We start from the raw sequence: 25,316 nt of genomic DNA on the forward strand, positions 1-25,316 counted from the left end.
AGAGTATTTTTTAAAAATAATATATATATATATATATATATATATATATATATATATATATATATATATATATATTCTCCTCTCAAAAGCAGGAGGGGTTACGGGAAGCCGCCTCTTTCATATGAGCCACAGGTGACCCTGGGAAATACAGCAGCCCTGCTGCCGGGGCGCACGAAGATGCAGCAGCTCTCTCTGGTGTTTAATTAGGAGCAAACTCATCTTGTATAAACAACAAGAGGAGGAAAACTCCCCCGTGGTAATCTCTCACCAAACAGAGCCACGGTGAACTGGGAGCACGAGCGCGCGCAACACGGGGACACTGACTGGCACTCACGCTGTGCGTAAATACGGCACGCATCCATGCGCGTACGCACACGCACACGCGCCGCTCTAAAAGCTCTGCGAGCACATGAAACCGGGTTCGAATTGTAAGGAGACAATACTCACAGGATCAATGGGCGTTAAAGTGAGAGGAAACAGGTGGTGAGGTTTCCACGAGCCTTCATGTCCTCCCGGCAGGTGCGTAAAACCGCATCACTTCGCTCCCAACCACATGTTTTCCTTTAAAGCGACCGACGCACGGGAGAGCGAGCAGCCAGCTGATGATGTGAGCCGCTCAGCAGCAGCGGGAGTAATGAGAGGAGGAGCTCTGGTTCATTGCGCACACACACAGACACGAGACAGGTGAGGTGGAGGCCACGCCCAGGATGCTTTATTCAAACTCTATTTGACAGGAAACATCACAAATTATTCAAGACCAATGTTGTCTGCTAAGACCAAAGAGTCATCAGGAGGGTAACAATGAGCACAGTGTTCAGATCAGTAAAGCTCGTTCCTTACTTTCTTCAATGTATTGCATCAATGTATTGCATCTCTTGGCTTTTAAAAATAGGATTTTCTTTTATTATTAACAGCCTGTGTACTATATGACGTAAAAACACAACTGGAAACAGTAACAAAAAGAAAAGGAGACACTCGTACACAAAGAAAAAGAACTGCTGCTTGGGGTTTCTCACTCATACCCACTTTTCATCTTCTTTCCTTGGAATAAAAGCACTTTAAATGGAAGTCACACAACCAAATTAATTACCAACGCTTACAAAAGCATGATTTCAAATCATCCAATCTAGCTGTTCACATCCTGAGAATCTATCAGTATATAAGGCAGAGGAGAGGGGTGTGTTTTGCTTAAATATACTGAAACTCTTGGCCTCTCTGTGGCTGAGATGAAGAGCTGTTTTTAAATAGCGGAGCCCTGATATGATCGGCTCGAGCACTCCGAACACCCAAAAACAAAACAATAAAGCCCAACGCGAGTGCTTCAGTCAATATTGGCTTTGTGGTTAGTTTAATTTAATGCACATTCTGGGAAAAGATACTTTATAAGTGTTAGTAAATCTGCATCTTGTAACTCATCTCACAATGCACAAAACACATCCCTTATTCTGCTAACGTGCTGGTGTGACTGTTCAGTACGTCTTATCAAGAGGCTGAATCAAAACAACATACGGACAACAAAGGGTGTGTGTGCCACATGCACTCAGGAAGGTAGTGTTCATCCCTATAGAGACCGTCACTTATTGAGGGTTGAGTTGACGGGGAAGAAAAGAAATACTGAAGGTGGCAGATCAGAAGACACAGTATCTGAGAAGGTAAATAGGGAAAATCAAGGTTGCTATCATGGAGGTGAGAGGCTCAAGGAAGAAAAAAATAAAATAAAGGAGGAAGCAAATTGTTTGCCAAGGGTGAGGAGGGAGGGCGATTCAGCGCAGGTCACTCTCGTCTTCTTGTATGGTTTTCTTGATGCGGAGGAGCATGGTGGTGAGCCACTGGTCCAACCGAGATATGGTGTCAAACTCCTTCACCTGAGGGTTCAGACACAGCCACGGATGATTTAGGGAATAAAACTGAAAAAACAGTCACTTTAAAAGCAGGAAATAAAAGGTAAAAACACACCAACCCTGACATACTTGATAATTGGCCTTTTTTGTTTTCTGCCTCCATCCCGCCTTGCCCCGTCTCCTCCTCCACAGCAACCACCAACTATTCACCAGTGAAGGGACCGATCCAGTAACGGTATCAGGTCCGATATGCATGGAATTAATAGATCGGATATCTGAGTGACGGAGCCGATCCAAATCCACCCCACTGCACCATGAAGACTGCAGTCATAATGTTGATGTTGATTGTTTTTCTACAATTATTTAATATATATATATAGTGTTTGAAAACCTTAAAGTTGCTTCTGCAACAACCCGACGTGAGTTATGCTATCCAGGGTAAGACTTTTTAATTTTTCTTGGGATAGTTAAGGTTTGTTCATTGTTTTCCTGCAGTTCTTGAATCTTTCATCTGAAAACCTTACTGTTGCTGTTGCCACCTGTTCTGTGTTTTCTAGTCGACAGAGGCCAAGTAACTTTGTTTAGAAAATAAATTCAAATTCAGGTGTAAAAGGGGATTAAATAGGTTTACACTTCATCCTGGTCCCTTTTGGGCTTGTAAAGCCAGATTGGCACAAAACAGATTGTGTCGCCTGTTCTACTTCCAGTTTGCTCATTTGAATGTTTTCCTTTTAGTTGTTTTTTTTGCTTTTTAGAAACAGGAGCTGGGTTGTTTACTACAGCCTCATGTAACCTCACACATTATACCAATAACAATATTTGCCATCTATTCTTTTTTTTTTTTTTGTCACCTTGAAATCATGATTCTGTCTTTCAGTTGGCGTCACTGTCTCGTCTCTGACCTTCCTTGCTCTTCTTCCTCCTCGCCATTTTAATCCCACCACCGATTACAACGCCACGTTAACTGATCATTTGACAGGAAACTAAAGCGAGTGGATGCAGATGACCGACAGCCGATGATGTTTAGAACTCACTGACCGATCTGCAGGCAAGAGGAAGCCTTGACTCACCGAATCAGTGTAGGCGTCCACGTTCTGTTCTTCATACGCGTCAAGAAGTTTCTAGTGAGATAAACAACGGTGTGTGAAAAGCAGAAATGTAGCTTATGGGCATGTAATGGTGATGACAGTCCATCACAGTGAGAGGATCTGAAGTTGATCAAACAAAGAGGAGAAGGTGTCATGGGCGGTTCTCTCGCTTGTCAGTTTCTGCTGCAGCACATTGATTTTACACATTTTCTTATTTTTGTAAACAGGTTGTGTTGAGATTGGTGCTGTGAAAAATATTCATGTTAATTTAAATAACTTATTTAAAACATTTTACTCGTTGAAAAGCTTCACTTGTAGGAAGTGAACGTCATTAGCACACTTTGTAAAGCTGAATTTAACGACCACAGAAGTGATTCTGCAGCAAAACAGCAGGGTGCCATGTTGACTGACCAGGAGCCGCCAAACTGCTAAAGCTGGAGGAAAGACTTGCAGGTAAACCTTAAAAAAATAGGTTTTGAATTTAAATATAGCCTCTGTGTGTTGAGTTGACATTAATTCCTTGGTTTTCCATGGAGTAATATGCATGACAAGCTTCAGTCTTAAATATAAAAAAGTGATATTAATCACCATTGATTAAAGAAAATTGTGTGACTAGTTGATTTTTTTTTTTAATCGATTGTCAGCACTCGTTGGGATGCATTTTCTCACTAATGTATTCAGGTGCAACACTTTACTCCGGCGTCCACATTGGTGATTATGCTTTTTGTTTTTGGTGTGTGTGTGTTATATGGTAAACTGATCATCACGTTACACAAGATCAATTTAAATCTGTATTTTTTTTTTTTTTTTTTTTTAATGAAAAATCCAACTAACAAAAAAGTGCAGATAAATCTAAAGCCGACGTAAGATGGGAGTAGAAGTGACGTCTTCAGTCTGTGGAGTGAAGCTGCTCTCATGAAGCCTCTGTGACAAATGTGGGACTACTTGTCTTAAAAGATTTTTTTTTTTTTAGCCAGCCAAACTAACAACAGCACAGCTTACCTTCACCAACTTGCATTCTCTCGAGTCTGAAAAAGCTGGGAACATCTCTTCATACTTCTGCACGGCAAGCTGAACAAACACAGGGCGCATATTAAGCAACGGGGCTCGTGTTCACGGTGCTCTATGCAAACACGGGCTGCGGCTCACTTTTGCATTCAGCATGTCGACGCAGAAGTGGCACAGCGCCGCCTTGAAGAAATGATCCTTGGCACTGTATTTCAGCAGCGTGCTGTCCATGGCGTGGGTCCCAACCTGAGAAGCACAGAGTGCGGTTTGCGCGTTGATTGGTTGTTGTTCCTCTAACAGCTGGAGACGCGCCGGTGAAGAGGACCTCACCTGTTCGTAGATCTCGATGGCTTTCGGGTACTGCTCCAGCTGAGCTGCGTAGGTGGCGACTTTGAGAAGGCACTTGTTTGCTGAACTGGGGGGAGGAATTAAATATTGATGACCTCAAACCTCCAGTAACAAAATGAGATATAAAAATCAAGACAAAATGAATTCAAAGCCTTTTGATACAACCGAGAATACAAGACATTGGCCACTAATGGCAAGAGAAAATATATTGAAAATATTTACCTTGTGGATTCTTCACCTTTGTAATAGTCTCCTGCCTGCTCATAATGAGCAATGGCCTGAAAGAAACATTAAAATGTAATTATCAACTAAAACTCAATGACAGTATTAATTCTCCTGACAGTCACTGCTCTTAGATTGTCATAATTTGATCGGTCGAATTGTTCCCCCTTGCTTTCTCTATTTTTAAAATGGTTTATTTGTCACTGTTGTTTTTTTGTTCTGGGGGAGGGGGGGGGGGGGTGTTTTGACATATGCCGTTATATTTGACACAATATTGATATTTGAATTATGATTATTTGTAATAATTATCTCTGTACTGGAGGAAAAAAGTCTTTGAACGGGTTATCGTCACCTTGTCAATGTCCACCAGCTCTGTCTCGTATATTTCAGCAATGGAGATGTGATGTTTGGCTGCGATGGTGAAGCGACCCTGAAACAAAGGAAACACAGGTTAGCAGATCAGTAAGAAAGTAAGAAGATTCATTGATTTAAAGCAACTGTGAACGACTCGAGAACTCACCATATCGGTGTAGATCTCAATCGCTCTGTTGAGGCAGTTTATCGCCTCTGTCGGAAAGAGAAAAAAAAGAACATGCATTTTCAAAGCGCGTCTGTAACTATTAGATGAACTCAAGCTGAAAAGACGCACAAATTATGGGGCAGTGCTACAACCTGCAAGTCCTTTCATACTGTGTTTCGGTGCTTAAAGCACCTTGTAAAACAGGCATTTCAAGGGACCTCCAATACTGACAGACCCTGAGGAGAGGAACATTAACCACCTTGCGGATCTGCTTTCTTGAAGGCGTTTCCAGCGTCTATGAAATTAGTTGCTGCATCGTGTTTGCTCTGCATCTGCAGGTGGAGGTGGGCGGCCTGGGAGAACGCGTTTCCTGCAGCTGAGAAGACGAAAAAATAAATCAATAAACGGCCGGTGGGGGACTCAAAGTCTCACCAGATACAAACGGGAATAAAAGTCAAACAGTTCATCTTTTCCAAAAAAAAAAAAAAAATCCTCTTACCACACCAATTTTTGGCCATCTTAAACATGTTGGCTGCCCTCACGTAGATGTCACAAGCCTCTTCCACCTTGGAGGAACCCCTGCGTTTCAGCACACGTTGTTTACTTAGAGGAAGATGATCAAGCAGACGAATGCACAGTGATGTAAAGTGTAGAGTCAGTGAGTCCACACCGACATCTGCTGCACCTTGCTAAAACCCTGAACAACGATTCCAAAAACTAAACCGAAATGTGAACAACGGGTGGTCCAAATTTTTTTTATTTAATTTATTAATCGAATTTGTAGCTAAAAACTATTTTTATTTTGCAAATTTGAGTTTGGTGAAAGTCAGTGTCTCACATGTTTTATCACATATCAATGGCACGCAAGACCATTTTACACTGATTTCACTGTAATAATTAAATAAGGCACTGGTTAAACTTTATTACTATTTATCAGAGAAAGTAGGACAACCATGACAGAGACTGGACAATAATATTATGATTTAAAATGCAAGTTCAGTCACTAAATCTGGACATATATTAGTAACAAATCAGACCAGTTTTAAATGCACCAATACATCTTCCAACCACAGATGGGAAATAACTAAGAGCAACTACTTTTGTTACTGTACTTGATTATTTTTCAGTCACTTTTTTTGCTTTGAGTGTCAATATTTCTGCTCCTTATAAACTCAAAGCTGGTTTGTTACTTAAGTAAGTAGAATGTATATATATAGCGCTTAACTTGGGCTTCTTGTGTTTCATAATAAATATGACCAGTTCAAACTGGACCACACGGTGTCGTGCTCAGCACTCTCGCTTCACAGGAAGAATATATGCACTTCAAGGCCTTTCTGTGTAGAACTGCCATACAACATATGGCAGTTGTGCCTTTATTATTATTGTACATATCTGTCCCTTTATATTTGTATATCTTCATTTAAAGAAAAGAAGTCAAGGGCAATGTCATCAAACATTGTATAATGACAATAAAACTATTCTGATTCTGAAATGGCATATTCTCTACGTGTGTGCATGGGATTTGTCTTGTTAAAAAAAAAAAGAGTTAAAAAAAAGCATGTGTTTCAAGTAATGGATAACTTTAATTTGTTTGTATGTGTGTGAATGTGAGTCTGTGTTACAGTGAGTTTGTCTGACAGTGTTCACTCACTCAGCTGGGATTGGATCCAGCCCAGGTGAGCCTGTACAAGTATGGAAGCGTAAAGAAAATGGATAGAAGATTTAAACTGACGATAAAGAAAATCTTGAGGAACTCAAGACACTTTTACAAGTTTTTAAAGTATTGCTAATTCTCGAATGTTGTCTTAAAGTCAATTTACCTGTTACACCTGCAGTTTCACACTGTAGCCTTGTTTCATAGCTATTACTTTGTCAATATCACACTTGTTTTCTTATTCATCGATGAGATTCATAGTTCTGTTATTACTCAAATGATTGTATTATTGTTACAACCATGGGCAGCATGTATATTCTCCACCCTTTTTTGAAAATACCTACATTTCAGAACCAGATTTCATTGAAGTAAACCCCAGTCTTCATGACATTATTATTCTGTACTTCAGGATTCTGCTGCCAACTCGACCACAGCTTTATTCCATAGTCATGTCGCTGCAGTGTCTTGCACACAAAAACCATAGCCCAGGGGCATGCAGGTGAGCTCCTCTGTTAATAACCTCACTTGAAGAGTAAAATGTGCTTTTATTAGAGTTGCACTTCTGCACTGCCAGTTTTATCACACCGTCGCTTTGTGATGCAACTTGAACAAACTGTACCATTCTGCTAAAACGTACTGACGTGATTGGATCCAGTGTGATCTGGCAAAATGTCCTCAATAGATGGCGCTACGGGAGCTCCAACTTGCACTCCGGCCAGTGGAAACGTTGCAGTTTTGATTACTACATATCAGTGAGAAATTATCGTGGGAATGGAGACACTGGCTTGCTTTCAGCCTGCACGACTGTTTACAGATCTGTGTTTACACAATAATAGTGAGGTATGAGCTACGTGTCGAGAGTAGGGGGGAAAATGACATCACAACTTTGACGTCAACTATAGAGCAAATCAGTCTGTGTTGGACGTTTATTTGTAGTTTTTGACTTCGATGTCGGTAGGTCCCCGGTCAGATCGCCACCTTCCGCGTCGTTGGCCCAGAGCTTGGGCAAAAAAATTAGCTAAACATTGAGTCGCCGTTAGCCAACTGACACACTCACCCGAATAGCGCTCCGAAAAACGACTGCGACGACTTCATTTTCTTGTCAGCCTCGGCCATCAAAGCCGCGGCTTCTTTCTCTTTCCCGCTGTTGTCCATTATTGCTTCACTTCTTGGACGAGCTTGGAGTAAATACGAAAGTCAACAAAGTTGCTAACAGGCGCTAGCAGCGGCTGTGGACCCGTCACATCAGCAGCTCCCGCGTCACGTGACACAGGAACTAGGAAGTACGTTGGCTGCATTCAGGGCTCTTTGGAATTATGAACACTCACTGTGGTGGATTCAGGTACAGTGGGAACAGGACAAAGCATCAAGACTCAGCTTTCTACCGCTGTCTGAATTTTGGCCACAAAAATGCATAAAGGGGGGGTCATTTATTTGTTAAAGAAATTAAGAACAGGAAGGAGGAGCACACCTCAAACCATATTGAAGAGTAGACTACAAGTTAGGCTTACACTGAGCACAAGAACTGTCAAATGAAGTCAGAGCTAATCTTTTTAGATACTCAATCCATTTGGTCCAGCTGCTGTAAAAGTTATATTTTCCTACCTTGGGGGAATTTTTCAACCCCCCCATTCTATAAATGTCATACACCATGTCAATCCATTCATCAATGGTGAGTGGTTCTATCTTTAACCAAATTTCCTAATGGACTTCTTACTAGCTGTTTAAAAAAAACCACACTTTTATTTATTTATTTGTTTGTTTGTTTGTTTATTTGTTTATGTGTTTGTTTGTTTGTTTTGTTTATTTATTGGGGGAAGACTCGTTGTTGTTTGTCTTTGTCGTTCCATGTGCCTAACATTAAATCTCCCACACACAATATAAAAGATTAGAATGGGATAACTGCACCAGAATCTTTTTTAAACAAAACAAAACAATTAGGCATATTTTTAAAGGCTTTATTGAGCTATCTTTGGGTTTGTTCTTTGACTAAGTGTCACCATTCATCCATCCATCCCCGATGCAGGTTTATTCAAATCAGATGGATAGAGATGATTATGGGTGTTGCACTAAAAGCATTTCAATTATACCTAAGGAAAACAACCACACATACCCTCACATTCACACCGAGTGGCCAATTTGAATTATTGCTATTGTCAAACATGTTTTGGAATTGTGGAAGGAAATGGTATTAGTCTTTTAAACAAACAAAGGGAGTAATGGCTTGAAGGACTCATACCAGGAATATTCCCATTATGAGGCAAGTGCATTAAGCACAACACACTGTGTCACTCAATATCACCAATTAGTAATTCTGTTTGCAGCCAGCAGTGAAAGCATGTGAACACCAACAACATACATCACATACAACACATTCACCACTTGTGACAAACGGAGTCAACCAATAACCTAACATGAATGTTTTGGGAGGAACTCAGTGTCCAAAAGAACAAGTGTATCATGGAGGCTCCATATAAAATGGACTTGACTCGAGTTCAAATGGGAACCTTTTTACTGGAAATAGACAGAACACATTATTTAACTCCAGGGGTGCTACCATTGTTTTCATATAATATGCTACAATAGAATATCTATCAGGTTTGTGTCATCACATAATCAATACAATAGGGTCTGAAAATTATACAGTGAGATTTGAGAATAATGCAAATCCCCCTACTTGTATATGCAATGATTGTAAAGAAGTATTTTGACTGAATAATAAGGGCCTGACTAATAAATATGCTAGATCAATGCATTGAAGAAATGACAATGGCCTATAATTTTGTTAGATTGATCACTTGATGGATTAATAGGTTCCTGACAAATGTATCAATTAATTGTTATATGAACAAGTTCTCTAATTTCTTTAACAGCTTAATCAATGGGTTGTTGTTGATCTGTGCAGATGATAATTATTGATTTTGAGATATTCATTTAGCCAACCACCCTTTGCTTAATCGCAGAGGCTTTAGTGTACCTGCAAGTTTCACTGTATCTTTAAGTAAATACAAGCAGTTATTTAGTTTTCCAAACAGAATGATGGGAATTATTTCTCTTGTAATTAACCTACATTGTTAAATACTATGTCTATCCTTTAAACATTGCTCTTTTCAATGATGTGCTTGAAGTTTATGTTCAGGTTAGAAAACCATTCAAAATTTGTTATGTCTACTTTTAATTACATTAACAATACAATTTCTTCTATGCTGATATGTTTTACCCCATATCAATGCACATGCATTCAGTGAGATTCAAATGTACCCAAAAAGCCAAATATACTTCTGGCATTAATCTATATTTTCTCATCACAGTTTGACACTCTGCACTTTTTAATGTCTATGATTGTTCTCTTGTGTGAAATACTGTATATTATTCAATTATTATGTCAATTTTAAAACACTACAAACACTATAATGTAGGAATGTTAAAAAAATGTTATGGTTATTAGCTTGTTTACATGTTATTGTGAATGTTGTTAATGTTTTTCATATGCATTATTATTGTTTATATTCTTTCCCTTTGCAAATCTACATTATAAGTTATTTACAATGGCTTTCTGTATCCACTTATATAAATAAAGATTTTATTTTGTGGTATGTGCCTAAATTATGATGCAGGCAATACAGATGTAAGAAGTCCTAAATGATAATCGTGCCTTTTCTAAGTGATCTGCAAATTGTCAAGGTTTCTCGTTCAAATGTACATTTTTGGATGTCATGGTTGCAGAATTTCATTTAAGAATCTCAATCAATTATGAGTTAAGAAAATGCAACATATTATATTTCTCAGATTTCATTATGTCCACATGTCAATTTAATTATTTGCCCTATTTGTAGATACTGGACATACAGGCAGATAGATAGATAGATAGATAGATAGATAGATAGATAGATAGATAGATAGATAGATAGATAGATAGATAGATAGATAGATAGATAGATAGATAGATAGATAGATAGAGATAGCAGGGCCAGAACAGGTCCCCATCTTTCTCTTTTGCAGTCCCTCGGACTTTATTTTCAAGACAGCAAATGACATATGTAGAGTGTTTTTCTTTTATTACAATAAATGATGAAACTAGAAAGGCCTTGCAATAGTTTTCTGTAATCATCCAGTTGTTGAAATATTTCGTTTTCGGTGTTTTTCACCGAGAAAAGCGCGGCCTGAAAAATGGGAAGAGCAGCCAATTATCACTGAAGATATCGACTGTGGAATCCGAGGTTTGTTTCAAACTCCATTGGCGCACACAGCATGTTGACGGAGTCGCCTTCTGTTATCGACGAGGAAACGAACACAAGGCGCCGCTTTGAGTCAGGCAGAGCGGAAGCCTCCTGTTTCCTGCCTCTGGTCGGGTCCTCTACAGCAGCCCGTGCGAGGCTGTCCTGGAGACCCCGCGCTGCCTGCACCTCTATCGTCTCGGGTGAGTTTGTTACAACGTCGCTAATTCTCAATAAATCCGCAAAACTGTAACAAAGCTGCAATAACCGCACACTGCGCGCAAACCGCAAACTGCACAGCTAACGCAATCGACACCACACGCTGCCGCAAGGCCCGGCAAACGTGCTCGTTTTCTGCCGAATTCCCAAGCATACCCCCCTCATCCAAGAGTATTCCAACATTAACTCATATTTTGCTTGCAAGGAGCGATAGCTAGCTGCGCAGCTGCGTTTACACTTCCAGGCACAAACAATGGCGCTTCGTCTCAGCCGAATGGCGATGTCAGCGTCGGGTGCGGGTGTTAAATTCGTATCGCTCGGTGGTTTGTTTTGAATGTCAAAGGCTCAAGCTAGCTGCACGTCTCAATATTGTTGATAGCCGCTCGGGCTTAGCAGGTTAGCCTGCTAGGCTAACGAAAGTCAATCCAGATGCATCAAAATATTCGAAAATGGAGTCACAGCGCGATTTTGAAATCAATCGTTTTAATAAATTGGAGTCGCAAGTGGGCCGTGTAGCCGCTGGATGCACTGTATTGAAAGGAATGGGCGAAATGTGCATGCAGGGGTGTTTAAAAACACCAGCTAGCATGTAGCCAGCCGCTTGCAGCGTCTCCATTCATATCCTGCGCACTGGCTCCGCTTCGGACCGAGTAATGGCTCCGATCCGCTGCCTGGCTTTACCGAGCTGCGGGCGGGGAGACGCTGTCCTCGCTGCGCCCGCATTGTGTCTGTCCTTTTAAACCGCGGTGGTTTTTATTTCGTGTTTGTGCGCGCTCGGGAGTGATGCCCACTGTTGTTGTGACTTGTGGTAAATCAGGTGAGAGTCCGAACTGGAAATCTTTACAGGCGCTGCGAAAACCGCGCGTTTTCAGTTTGTTGTCAAATCTCCTCCGGTGTTTCTCGGTTTGATGCCCGGAGGACTGGCGAACAGCGTCTGTGCTTCTTGTTAATTGGGATAAATGTGAAAACACGATGTACTTCTATCTGTGATCAATCGTGGTTTTTGTTTTAACTTTGCTGTAATCATGTTTAGATTTCACATGTATCGCACATATTTTAAATGCAGTTGTTCAAGACAAATGGTCTTCGATAGATGCTTTTTTGAATTCTCGCTCGACATAGGTGTACCAGAGCAGAGGATGATGTAATGTTTTGAGTCATTACCGGTAATTGAAAGTTGAAAAAACAACAATGGGATTTGGAGATTGGTGAGTGCTTATTATTGCTTTGTTTGGGAATTTTCTGTATTTGATCTCTGAAGACAATTTCGAGAAGAAAAAAAATCTATCATTATAGTCAAGAATAGTCCAGTTTAAAGCAACTTTAAACATTACTTAACTAAGTAGCATCCCCTTTCTGATCAACCCAATTAACACATTGTTTCCATGTATTGCGGTGTACTTTATAATAAAAACTATATTTTGCACCATTTAATGGAAAGCAAATTAAACACCAGTATGATAATGTCCAGATGGGATTGTGAGGGCTGACAATATCTGTCATAGAGCTTTTTTGTAAAGATGTATTAAATGTAATTAGATATATTTGACATTAAGTGATCATTAACTCATTTTATTTATGTATTCAACCATCAATTACCCTGATGAGTGAATAACAACAAATTCCTATTTGCAATAACAACCTGGCATAGGGCAAGAAGATGTGGAAGAAGCTAAAAGAGTTAAGATTACCAACTGATCATGTGTTCAAATATAATTATTTTGGGGAGAAAATCTGATGAACTATAACTAAACACGTAAATCAAGCAAGAAGGAGTGAGCTGGTCAGGAAGCATTCGTCAGTGCAAATGTTCCACGATCGGATCGATACCTCAGTTCAGACTTGGAGGTGAAATTGTGCCGTTTTAATGGTTTTTGAAAGTATTTCCAGCTTTTGGGGCCGCTGATTAGCATAAAGACCTTGAATAGTTTGTAGAGCATCTCAAAGCATCATGCGATGTGTCAAACTCCAATCAGACGAAAGTCGCAATACTATTGTTGAGTATTGTAACTTGCGACATGACTTGTCATAAATAACCTTAAAGTAAAACATGTTATATATAACTTATTTCTAAGTGACAGTGCTCTTTCTCCTCTTGGACTGATTTTCAACCCTATGAAACTGCACCATTTGTTTTCCATTTTCATATAATTGATCACATGCATTTCTGCAGGTCTCGCCAGCAGCATTTCAGAAGCTTTTCACTAGGTATAACGTAATGTTGCTATCATGAGATGAAACGCAACAGGGCTTCTTCTGACTTGCCAATAATGTTTGCGTGCAGAATATGATGCCATGCTTAGGTTATGGAAAGATACAGTTTGTTGCAGTTCAGTTCATGTTTGCAAAATGTAAATTAAATCACTCGATTGTGATCTATTGTTAAGCTCTGGCATTAATGTAAATACGGTTGTAAAAAGTCTCACATTTGTGGCAAGGAAGTGTGTTTATAATATAAATCTAGTTCAGTACCAAGTGTACCTGAAAATATGTTTTTCCAGGAGTATTGTTTTTCTTCTGTTGTGTTGTTATGCTATATGATGAATAAATTGATGATCGTCGTCATTAGACTTTAAAAAACAAACTCCTTATCTCTAACAGTTGTCATGGATGATGAAGACGGCAGGTGCCTTCTAGATGTAATTTGGTAAGTCATGACTGACATTGTTCAATATCTCTTAAAATGTTAAGAAAAAGAATTCGGGCATCCGTCTCGTCCTGCTGTTTTATGAATCAGTGTTTTTCTCCCGACAGTGACCCAGAAGCTCTCAATGACTTTCTTCATGGATCTGAGACCCATGTGAGTACAAGTGTGGGGAAAAAGCAGTGAATTGGTAATTGATGGGATGGGACTTTAATGTGTTTTAGTAAGCGCTCACATCAGTTAGAATTTGTGTGGCTTTGGATTTAAGTCACGCTCAGATTACATGTTGCTGCATCCTGAAGCCTGCATCCCTCACCGCTTTCATTTACCCTTTTAACTGCTTTCTCTACTTATTGATTGCCTCTGCTTTTTGATTGCACTCATTGTGGATTCAGCCTGTCCTCCCTTTTTTATTAGACTAATTCACAGAATGACAAATGCTAATACTAACGCCTCCCTACTCTGTGGTTCCTATCATTTTGCCCCTCTGTCGCTTATCTTTTTAACTGGTTCTTTACGATCTGGATTGTCTGGACTGTGTTCTGTCCCCTCCTTGCCCTCCTCTGTTTGATGGTTGGTTTGTATGTTTGTCTGTCCTGGTGACTTTTGCCTGCTTGTTTGGGTGCTTTTGGTTTCTGTCTGTCCTATCCTGGGTGGGTGTGTCTGTAGTTGGACACTGACGACCTTTTGGATGGTTCGAGTGACCCCTCCAGCTCGTTCTTCTCTACTACTGGGGTGAGTAAAATCCCCCAATCCTCTTCCTTCTGTTTTCTATCCGTCTGTGTAGCATGCATCTCCAAGTCCCCCCCCCCCTTCCTTTCTACTAACAGATCTACACTTTACAAGCTTTAATTTGCTGCGATTTCACACAAGATGTCCTCGTGGGGTTTCCTGTCTGCAGTTCTCTTTCAACACTCTATGGGAGGATCAGAAACTTAACATCACGCGGTTTTGTTTTCTTCTGATTTATATTCATCCATTTTCTCAAAGGGCCATGTTCCAGAGGTTCAGCCGGCGGTCCAGTTGTCGGCCAACGAGTCGACAGGTCTCCCCAGAGTCAGCGTTGACCTGGACTTCCTGGAGGATGATGATATCCTGGGAGGATCTCCAGGCGGAGAAGGTGGGAGCAATGGCATTGGGACAAATCACGAGCCATGTGACATCCTGCAGCAGAGCCTGGCTGAAGCCAACATCACAGAGCAAAGCCTACAGGAGGCCGAGGCCGAGCTGGACCTCGGCTCCTTTGGAATTCCAGGCCTCACACAGGTGGTCCAGACGCTGCCTGATGCCAGCCTATCCGGGGCCGGAGGCACCACGGTTGGCGTAGGCATCGGTGTCGGGGGGACAGCAGCGATTTTCCCTGGGTCGGCCCCGAGCACCACTGTGACCCCCCCAAATGCGACAGCTGACATGCTGGGCTCGGTGCTCGCTCAGCAGGGCCTTCAGATCCAACCGCAAGTCATGAACAAGGCCATTAGTGTTCAGCCATTTATGCAGCCCGTGGGCCTGGGAAATGTGACACTTCAACCCATTTCGAGTATCCAAGCTCTTTCAAACGGAGGTCAGTCTGGACATTTGGGGATCGGACAGATTCAGGTTGTAGGTCAGCCTACAGTCATGACTATCAATCAGTCTGGCCAACCAATCCTGGCTAAGGCCATGGGTGGTTACCAGCTGCACCAGTCTGGGCCAGAGGTTTCAGGAGCTGGTTCTCAGGCTGGGCTGGGAGGCTCGGCAGGTGGACTTTTGATCCAAAGTAACAAGGGCACTTTGGGATCCCCAGCTTTAAATGGGCCTGCTGTTTGTGTCAGCAGCACAAACAACAGCAGCAGTGGTGGTACAATGAGTGCTTCTGCCGGACTCGTGGGCTTTGGCAGCACCCCTGTAAGTTCAGGAATCGGACCGCAGACGCAAACCCATGGCCAAATCATGCAGAACGTGATCATCCAGCGCACACCAACACCCATTCAGCCTAAACCCCCTCAAGGGGGAGCCATCCAACCGAAGCTCTTTAAACAACAGCAGCAGCAGCAGTCACAGTCACAGCCAGCACCCCAAGCCCTGCAGAATGATGCCCATAAGGCTCTCGGGCTGCAGCAACTCCCAGTTTCTGCTGCTCAGAATGTAGCCTTCCTGACTGGAAAGCCGGGCTCCAATGTTGTCCTGAGTACACAAGCCACAACACAAGGCCCTCAGTTCCAACAAACCTTGTTCAAGCAACAAGCAGCACAAGCATCTGGAAAGCCCCTGAGTGTACATTTATTAAACCAACCGAGCAGCATCGTGATTCCCTCTCAGACTGTTCTACAAGGTCAAAACCACCAGTTTCTCTTGCCGCAACTACAGGCGGGTGGACAGATCCTCACGCAGCACCCTGGGGGCCACATCATAACTAGCCAGGGGCCCGGTACACAACTCATTGCAAACCAGATTTTAACGGCAAACCAGAACATCAATTTGGGTCAGGTGTTGACTTCACAGGGCCATCCTGGTGCCCACATCCTCTCCGGACCCATTCAGTTACAGCCTGGCCAGATGGGCACACCCACACTCTTTCAGATGCCTGTCTCATTGGCCCAGACTCAAAATCAGACGCAGACCCACACTGTCGCAGGTCACGCCCAGACAGTCATACAGGGCATGCCCATTCAGAACTCCCTGACCATGCTGAGCCAAGTGGAGGGCCTGAGCCCCGCCGTCAGCCTTCAGCCCGCCCTGCAGCCGCAGCCAGGTGGAGTCCCCAGCAGCACAGGAGCAGTAACCATGGCTCAAGGGCAGCCCGGAGAGTGCGTTACTGTGCTGGGAAGCTCTACAGACCAGGCCGCTCATCCTCCCCAGCAGCTTGTCCAGCAGTCCTCTATCCTTGCCATGCAAACGGCTCCCACTGTGTCCACGACGACCGCAGTTCCCTCCTCTTCTCCGTCCATGTCTGTTCCCACCTCCTCTTCTGTCACAGCGGTGGGGCTGGTCCCCCCTCAGGCTCAGCACAGTCCGGGAAGGTTGCTGTTCACCAACCAAGGTTCCAGCATGATCCTGAGTCAGGAGTCTCTGCAGATGTTCCTGCAACAGGTCAGTGTCCTGCGCTTTCCAAACAGTTTGCTGCATTTGTGTACTGTTAACATTTGTTTAAAGAAATACATAACTTGCACGGAGTGATATGTTGGTTGACCTCTTTGGTTTACAATTTTACTCCCCCTTCCTCCCAACCCCCCCCCCCCCCCCCCCCCCTTCCCTCCTTCCCCATTCTGAAATGGTAAATGTACTTGTATCAGGAGCAGCAGCATCAAACAGAGAATGAGTCAACCCCCTCTGTGGGCGTACCGGCATCTGTAATCGTCAGCAGCAACAGCGTCACTACTCCAGCCCCCGCTGTCCATGACAGCCAATTAACAGACTCATGGGTGGGTCAGAGCCACAGTCCTTCCCCCGGCCCCTCCCACATGACAACAGTGGGGAAGCAGGTAGAAATGCCCCTTTATGTTGAGCCCCACCCACTTGTTACTGCTGCCGCCACCACAATGTTAGGTTATCCTACCTTTTCCCGTCACTGCTCTGCATCTCCCTGCTGCAGTAGTCGCTGCTTCCACGTGGCTCTCCGACACTGCAAAATCAATCCCCTTGCTTGCAGCTTTTGTGCATTTCCTTGCATTGCTCCATCAGTGTAATGGCATGCTCATTCCAACTGTCCACACTTCCTCTGTGTCCTTCACAGTCATTTCAACTCTTTGGTTATGTACACCTTTCTGTACTGTATAGCTGGCAACCAAGCATCAGTCTTTTTCAAACAAGTTAACCATTCAAAGCATTCTGTTTGTTTTTCATAGTTACATGCATTTGCATTTGTAAAAAAACCCAAAACAAATAAACATCCATATTCATTATTAACTGAAGTGCTGCCAAGGTGCTTGATCACTTCCTTACTAACACTACTCGGTCAAATTCAATCAACTCACTTTCATCTGCTGGTTAACTAACTAATTGTTGATGAATCACCTCAAACCTCTTTGTCTTTCACTTTTCATTCAGGCTCATTTACCGTGCCACCTCCTTGTAATCAGTAATCCTTAGTGTGATCAGTGAAATGACCCCACCCTAGAAAAAGAAATTACACACTCCCCTGACCCCCGCTCCTGAAGTCTTCAGATCACCTGCTAATTTACCATCACAGATCCACAGATCTTGACTTCCTGCTTTCGTCGATAGTTTTCCCTTTTGTCTCGCCAAATGATCATTGCTCCTTCTTTATGTGTAATCCTCCTCCAGTGCTCAAGAAATCAGCCTTCTACTGCCTTTAATTCAGCATCTACTAGATTTTTGAAGTCTAACACTTTGCTTTTGTTTGGTGTTGTTCAGCTTGTGTTTGAGTGAACTGGGGTTGGGTGATATTTTCATACAGTCTCAATTTATTTCAATTCAACTGAACGAGATTATACGTATCTTCACCATTGTGCAAACTCGAAATATAAACCAAAGTGTTACAATTGTAACTAGTTTTAATGTAGTGTATCATAATACATTCTGATAACATTAACGTATACTGATAGAGTGTGCTAAAGCTGTATCGCCCAGCCCCGTTCTGTGTAAAATCTTTGATTGTGTACTAGAATCATATTTACTATACACTGTGCATGCAGAGATTTTTATGCGTTATTGCTTCCTGTCCCAATTTCTTGCTAGTATTTGATTAAACCCTTTGTTTTTGTACAAGCATGTCATTATATTATGATTACATTTCTTCAGGTTCCCTCCAGTGGACAGCAGTCTCTGAAGATTCAAAACATGTCCCCCTCGCCAGCCTTGACATCCCACGCCACAGCACCCCCAGTGGCAGAAAGTCCTCAGCCCTCGCAGTCCCCTCTCACTCTGAGCCAGCAGATCCAGTCGCCGCACCATCAACAGCAGTCGCGTCCCCCCTCTCAGCCTCAACCGCAGCCCCAAACTCCCTCCCGCTCTTGCACGCCTTCGTCCCACCCTCCACTCTTTATTGTCCATAACCAAATCGCGGAGTCCCCTCAGCCCGCCCCTCAAGGCCAGCCCCAGCAGACGCCGCCCCAGCAGGCACACATTCAAGTTCAGCTGCAGCCTCAGCCGCGGCCGGCTTCTCAGCCTGCCCCTTATCAACAAGATAGGCCTCCCATGTCACAGTCACCCAAGCCTCTCCCTGCACCGCCCGCGCAGCTCCAGTTCGTTGCGCCTCCAATCAGTGTTTGTGCTACCGCTGTATTGAAGGCCCCAGTTCCCATCCAGGGCCTGACGTCAGATCAGCAGCACCATCTGCAACTTATAGCGGCGCAAATTCAGACTCTGTCATCCATCGCTCAGCCGTCATCTCAGCAGAAACAGCTGCTGGAGAAGCTGCACCAGGTACATTTCAGTCGGTCACTTTTAATCTTCGTGTGGTTTTCCTGTGGTCCTTCGATGTATTTCACATTCCTGCAGACTTGGTATGTAAAGACATTGTTCTGATGTGTTCTCAGGTCCAGCAAAGCATCATGATCCAAGCCAAGCAGCCTCCTCAGCCTCAGCCTCAACCTCAACCTCAAGCCACCAGTCAGTTTAGTTCTCAGCAAGGTGTGCCTGTTGATAAAGTGGTGATCGCATCATCAGCCAGTGCTGCTGCTCCTGCTCAGCTCCCCTCAATGCTGCAGCCCACGTCAGTGCTCGTCAAAACTCCTGTTACAGGTGTGGCCCCAAACACGCGTATACAAATGCAAAACACTTGCACACGTTCTCTGCTCTGTTGTGGCTGCTCCCATCAGGGGACGCCACAGCCAATCTGCCTCCCATCTCACCCTGTCCCCTGCCTCCTTTTCTGGCCCATGTCTTCTTTCACTTCATCAATGAATCATCGCGACATCGTCCTTTTTTTCCCACTGTACATCCAATAATTCTCCTCTTCATATGTTTAAACCATCTTTACCTGTCTTCACACTTCTCAGCCTTAACTTTCCCTCTGCTCCATCTTCCTCACTCCTCCGTCCCAATGTTTCTTGTGCATGTTACAATTTTCCCTCTTTTAATACTGCTTTTTGTTTTTAGCATCAAGTGACTTACAGGTATTCTCAGGAGGCCAAGGGCCAGCTGGAGCAATGGTGAATCAGACTGTCAGTCCTGCCAGCCTTACTCAGCCTGTACAGGTCAGTGACATTTCAAACCTCGAACTCCTCGATGGCAGAAGTGGGAAAATGTATTTTCCCGACAGGCTTCACTGGTGGCCTCGATTAAAGAAGTGAGCTTGTGACTGTGTTCACCGGTTCAAATCCCACTACTGAGTCCCTGAGTGCAGTGACCCCACGGTTCTGGCCCTTAAGCCACAAATACTCCCCCCAGGCACTACATTGTGGTTGCCCACTGCTATTAATATGTGTAGTTAGTTTAAAGTATAAATTGGACGGGTTCAATACAAAGACAATATTTGGTCTGTATTCGAAAAACCTTTGCTGTGATATTGCTGTGGAGCCTTAAGTTGAAATTGGTTCACTACTCTAATGTTTCTTCTCTACGGCGCTCAGGTGGAAGTATTTTTTTTTTTTAATTGGGATTTGTTTGACGATGAGAATACCCTGCGCAAAACAGATCTTTTAATGTCCACATGTCATCAATAACTCAAATCTTAATGGTTTGTGTTTTTGTTTAACAAACATTTTTATGAGCTCACAGTTTGTTAGCTCTGCTGGCTACGACAATAAAAACAAATATAAGTACACTCATAAATGTGAAATAGGGCTTCCGCCTTTAAACTAAAAACAAATCTGTTGTGTTGCAGTGTTGTTATATCACAGGTTCAGATGGGACAGTCCAATTGGGGCCAAAATGGCAAATAGTTCTAAAATGGTTGTATTTTTAAACCCGTTTCCACAATAAAATATCTTTCTATCTTGTTTCCTCCCTCAGGTTCAGCCAAAGCCAGGAGTGATTAGCTCAGTGGGAGGGATGACTCTGGGGAAAGGTGGGATGCAGATACAGGTGTTGGGAGGTAACCTGACTCAAATGCCTGCTCCACAGCCCCCAGCCCCCGTGCAAACTCAGGTAAATGAGTGTGGCCCAAGACTTCAAATGTTGGTTTTTTTTGATGATTAGGATGCAGTGTGCAGGCTTTAATCCACCTCTTTGCTTACATCACAGACGACAACAATGAAAATGCCTTTCAGTGCGGAGCCTAGTAAAGAAGCCAGGTATGAGCCGCAGCTATTTTGAGGTGCATTTTACTGTTCATTAATGGCTTGTTTTTGAATGGTATGCGCTCCCTTTCCCCTCACCGCAGGATGCTCGAACAGCTAAGAAAACATCAGGGTTCAGCGCTTCATCCAAACTACAGTGCTCCTTTCCACTCTTTCGAGGACACACTGCACAGACTGCTGCCTTACCATCTCTACCAGGGAACTGCCAACTCTTCTCAAGATTATCAAAGAGGTAGCAAACTGTTTTATCTGCTGTTGCTGCTGCAGGTGTGCCGTTTAAAATCCATCAACCCCGTCAACATTTTGTTTCCCCTTGTGCTCAGTGGATGATGAATTTGAGAGGGTCTCTTGCCAGCTGCTGAAAAGGACCCAGGCCATGCTGGATAAATATCGTTACTTGCTCTTTGCAGAGTCCAAAGTAAGTATCTAAAGCAGCACTTCCACCAGACGCCTTCTCATTGTCTGCTCGGTCCCGAACTGATTTCGAACTGATGGGTTTTTGACGTTTGTACCTGAGCAGAGACTAGGGCCCTCGGCAGAGATGGTGATGATCGACCGGATGTTCATTCAGGAGGAGAAGATCGCATTAAATCAGGACAAGATTCTGGCCAAGGAGAGACCAGGTATTCGTCCATCTGTGGCTCCACTGGGCGTTGAGCAGTGTGAACTCAGTCTTTTGCAAATATTTGCTGTTCAAACTTTTAGTTTGGTCTTGGAAATGTCAGAAAGTGGTGGAAAAAAGTATTTTAATAAGCTGCATGTGTGCAGCGTATAACTTTTATATTGTCTTGTGCCTTCATTTTGGTGATGCAGGTAACCATATTTGGTAACTCTGCACTTATTCTTTTAGGCTTAAGACTAGTGATGCATGTAATCAAAGAGACGCTGCACATTAAGATGGGTAGGTAGCTTGTGCAGCATTTCGAGCTTTGGTGAAAATTATGAACATGGACGTCGGCTCGCGTCACACTTCTTGTGAGGTGTGTGCGTGCGTGCGTACCTGTACTGCTGTCAGTCGATTAAAAAAAGTACTAATTATTTGTACAATTTGTACGTGACGACAGCTCAGGTGTCTTGTATTGTAATGCTGATGTCACTGTGTTTCGTTCCTTGCAGAGGAGTTTGTGGCAAATGTGCGAATGTTGGAGAGCGTCCTTTCTCAAAAGAAATCGTCACCTGCTGAACCCACGCCAGTGAGGACAGGCGTCTTTGCTGCTGCTGCTGCTGCTCCTGCACCTGCTGCCCCAGCCCCAGCCCCTCTCCCAAATCCTGCACCCACCCCAGCTCCAGCTCCAGCGCCGGCATCCCTGCCCCCTCCTGCTGCCGCTCCTCCTGCCGCCCCCTCTGTTTCCCCTTTCCCCCCGACCAAACTGGTCATCAAGCATGGCGGGGGTGGAGCTTCTGTGTCTTGGTCCAGCAGCTGCCCCCCGCCGCCAGCTGCAGCAGCCAGGCCGCTGACTGAGTCCAGCAGCCAGAGCTCCTCTTTCAGCCGTCCTCCAGCGGCGTCCTCCTCCTTTTCCTCCTCGAGCTCCAAAGCAGCCGACGACGACGACGCGCTCCCGCAGCGAACCAGCAAACCTCCCATTAAGACCTACGAAGCTCGCAGGAGAATCGGCTTGAAGTTGAAAATCAAGCAGGATCAGACCGGGTTCAGCAAGGTGGTCCACAACACTGCCTTAGACCCAGTGCACACACCTCAACCTCAGCTGAGCAGCCAGTCCACAACGCAGCAGCAGACTCAGCCTGAAGCAGCTGTACCACATGCAAAGCCCCACCCTCTGTCGTCCGCCCCGCCCACTGTCATCAGAACTCAGTCACCTGTTTGCACTGCTTCTTCCGGGCTGTCGGTCACAATATCAACCACTCAGTGTAACGCCCCGTCGAAAGGCAACAATCCCCCGAGTGCAGCCTCATCCTCCTCCCACACCTCCTCCTCCTCCTTGTCCTCCTCGTCCTCCTCGCAGATGAACGGGACCTTGGATCACCACGACACGGCTGGGTTAAAACACAACCCTACCTCCACTGCCACCCCCTCACAGACAACCTGCCGCCTGCCCCTTCGGAAAACCTACCGGGAGAACATCAGTCCCCGCGTCCGACCAGGCGTCCCAGGCGGAGGAGATGAAAGTTTGTCCTACCCCAGAACTACACCGTCACCCCCCAGACACGAGGCCTCCACCCCTCCCTCAGAGCGAACAGTCATAGCCAGTGTGAAGGTGGAGAAAAGAGACAGGGAGGCCTTACACGCTCGCACAGAGGCGAGCCACGACTCGGGCCGCTTGGGGAGTGCGATGCAGGGGCTGAACGAAATGGACGAGGTCTTTAACCGCGGCATTAAAACCACCCAACACCATCACCTCCCGCAGTTCCTCGACAGGGAGGGCGCGAAGGAGAGAGCGGAGGATCACACAGACCAAGAGACCGATGTAAGTACTATTAAACGATTGAGTGGTAAAAATAGACACAGGGTAGGAGGGACATTTAGGATGGACCAGCATGCACCTGGGCCTCCCTCCCCTGAGTCCTCCTTCACCCGAGACTCTTTGCTTCCTGCCAAACGTTGCAAGTCAGACTCCCCCGATATGGACAATGCCAGCTTCTCTAGCGGCAGCCCTCCGGACGACACTCTGAACGAGCACCTGCAGTGCGCCATCGACAGCATCCTGAACCTGCAGCAGGAGCCGTCTGCCCGCGGCCACCACATCAAGGGGGGCAACAGCAGGACCCACCAACACCAAAGTCAGCGGCCAGGGGGCTCGGCGTCCTCGTCCCACAGGTCTGCGGTCCTGCCCCCTTCCTCAGCTCCCGCGTCCTCCTCGTTGGCCCAGCACCCTCAGGTTGGTGGCCGCGGCCACAACGGCAGCCTGGTGCCCCAGACTCAGAGCAGATAACAGCCCCTCCGCCTCGGGCCTGGCAGACGAGGGCAGGACTGAAAGGACAGTGCGGGAGGCAGGGGAAGGGGGCGCTGTGAACACAATATCACTGTACTACTCTGCCAAGCTGTGTTGGCTTTGTTTGTCCATTTGAATTGTCCAGACATTTCTTTACCATTCACTTTTAAGTAAGTGGTCGAAGGTAAAACGGTGACGTTGCAGACTTGAAGGTGCCTGACAGGCTGTGTGTGGGTTTTCTACCAGACAAGAGAAACGACACGAAAACTATCTGTAATCCATTCGCACCTTTACTCCCCTCTCCTCAGTATTTATACATTCCTTTCGTGTTGCCTGGTCTCCATTCACAGTGGTTTATCTCCTGGTTGTCCTAGCAAACATCAGGCAGCTTGTTTTTAAAAGTCTTCTCACTTAACTATCTTCATTAGAAAAGGATCAAAGTCTTGTAATTATGTGCCTACTGCATTAGGTCCTCTCACCACGATGGTAACGCTGCCCTGCAGATGCAAACAAAACAGGTTGAAATGATGCAGTCCACCTTTTTCTCAATAATGTCTTTATATAGCATTTAAACACACGATCTCAGTTACACGATTCTCACAGCAGCTACTTGTCTTTAATTTGCAACAGTCACAAGCCTCACCCTCCACCATGCCTACATTTTATGTAGACGTTGCTCGATGCTTTTAAGTGAAACATGTTGAAGGGTTTTCCTCTTGTCTGCTTGGATACTATAGTACTGTTCTGTCAGGATGTAAATGAAATTAGATTCTTTCCTGCTTTCAGTGTCGGAGGATTTTTCCCGAATCGTGTGTTTAGACCACGCCTCGACACACTCGAAACACCTGCCCTGCCGGTTGCTTTTCATGCCAGGTTCAGTCTTTATGCATTTCAGTCAGCAGGGGTCAGGCAAGTTTTAACACATCTGTTCTGTTCTGTCTGTTCTGTCTGTTCTGTCTGTCTGTCTGTCTGTCTGTCTGTTCTGATCTCTTTGCCACGGTGTCCCTGCCTCCCATGTATGTTCTTTTTTTTGTGTGTCTTTGTTTTTATAGCCTGGTGGACAATTCAAACACAAACACAGCACAAGCATTGAAATGGGGAAAAAAAAGGAACAATAATAATGTACAAAAAAGCCCGGAAGAGAATTTGAAGTATAGTATTACAGATTAATTTTGTATTGTATTTATTGTGTATAATGACACTTTTTAAAAAGAAATGTACATTTAGTAAAACTGTAAATTAAACCTTGCTTCTTTTATGAAATGCTTCTGCTGCTGCTTCATTTTTTTCCTCTACGGGTTCTGCCCCGCAGTTTGAAGCGTGACGCCTCCTCTTAAGGGTGCATTCCTGTGAATGACTAACGTGACGGAGGAGTGCTGTGCGGTACTGGGTGGGAGACGGTGGGGTTGAGGGCGGTGACGGGGTGTGTTCTCCCATCAGACAGCCAGCAGGTGGTGCACGGATGTGGATTGGGGGAGCTGGT

The 25,316-nt window shown here is 44.4% G+C and overlaps 2 protein-coding genes across 4 annotated transcripts; one reads left to right on the plus strand and one right to left on the minus strand.

Moving 5' to 3' along the window:
- Positions 1-685: 685 nt before the first annotated feature.
- On the minus strand, positions 686-7,941 carry napab (N-ethylmaleimide-sensitive factor attachment protein, alpha b). Of its 2 annotated transcripts, none has more exons than XM_080512352.1 (11): positions 7,739-7,941; positions 5,527-5,606; positions 5,287-5,403; positions 5,028-5,074; positions 4,860-4,937; positions 4,508-4,563; positions 4,268-4,352; positions 4,079-4,183; positions 3,932-4,000; positions 2,912-2,962; positions 686-1,865 (listed from the first exon to the last, which is right to left on the minus strand). In XM_080512352.1, the coding sequence occupies exons 1-11, from the start codon at positions 7,834-7,836 to the stop codon at positions 1,764-1,766; spliced, it is 888 nt and encodes a 295-aa protein (XP_080368478.1). In that variant the 5' UTR covers positions 7,837-7,941; the 3' UTR covers positions 686-1,763. The 2 variants fall into 2 exon arrangements, with proteins under 2 accessions (XP_080368478.1, XP_080368477.1); XM_080512351.1 differs by having other exon boundaries at positions 5,527-5,630.
- A 4,237-nt stretch (positions 7,942-12,178) lies between these two features.
- bicra (BRD4 interacting chromatin remodeling complex associated protein) lies at positions 12,179-25,040 on the plus strand. 2 transcript variants are annotated; one of them, XM_080509103.1, is made up of 13 exons: positions 12,179-12,325; positions 13,719-13,764; positions 13,872-13,917; positions 14,752-16,830; positions 18,502-19,125; positions 19,239-19,443; positions 19,801-19,898; positions 20,656-20,790; positions 20,887-20,936; positions 21,026-21,174; positions 21,266-21,360; positions 21,460-21,565; positions 22,059-25,040. In XM_080509103.1, exons 2-13 carry the CDS (start codon positions 13,724-13,726, stop codon positions 23,831-23,833), a joined length of 5,403 nt encoding a protein of 1,800 aa, XP_080365229.1. In that variant the 5' UTR covers positions 12,179-12,325; positions 13,719-13,723; the 3' UTR covers positions 23,834-25,040. The 2 variants fall into 2 exon arrangements, with proteins under 2 accessions (XP_080365229.1, XP_080365230.1); XM_080509104.1 differs by having other exon boundaries at positions 21,463-21,565.
- Positions 25,041-25,316: the final 276 nt, after the last annotated feature.

The sequence above is a fragment of the Blennius ocellaris genome (assembly GCF_963422515.1).
Source record: "Blennius ocellaris genome assembly, chromosome: 2".
NCBI lineage: Eukaryota > Metazoa > Chordata > Actinopteri > Blenniiformes > Blenniidae > Blennius > Blennius ocellaris.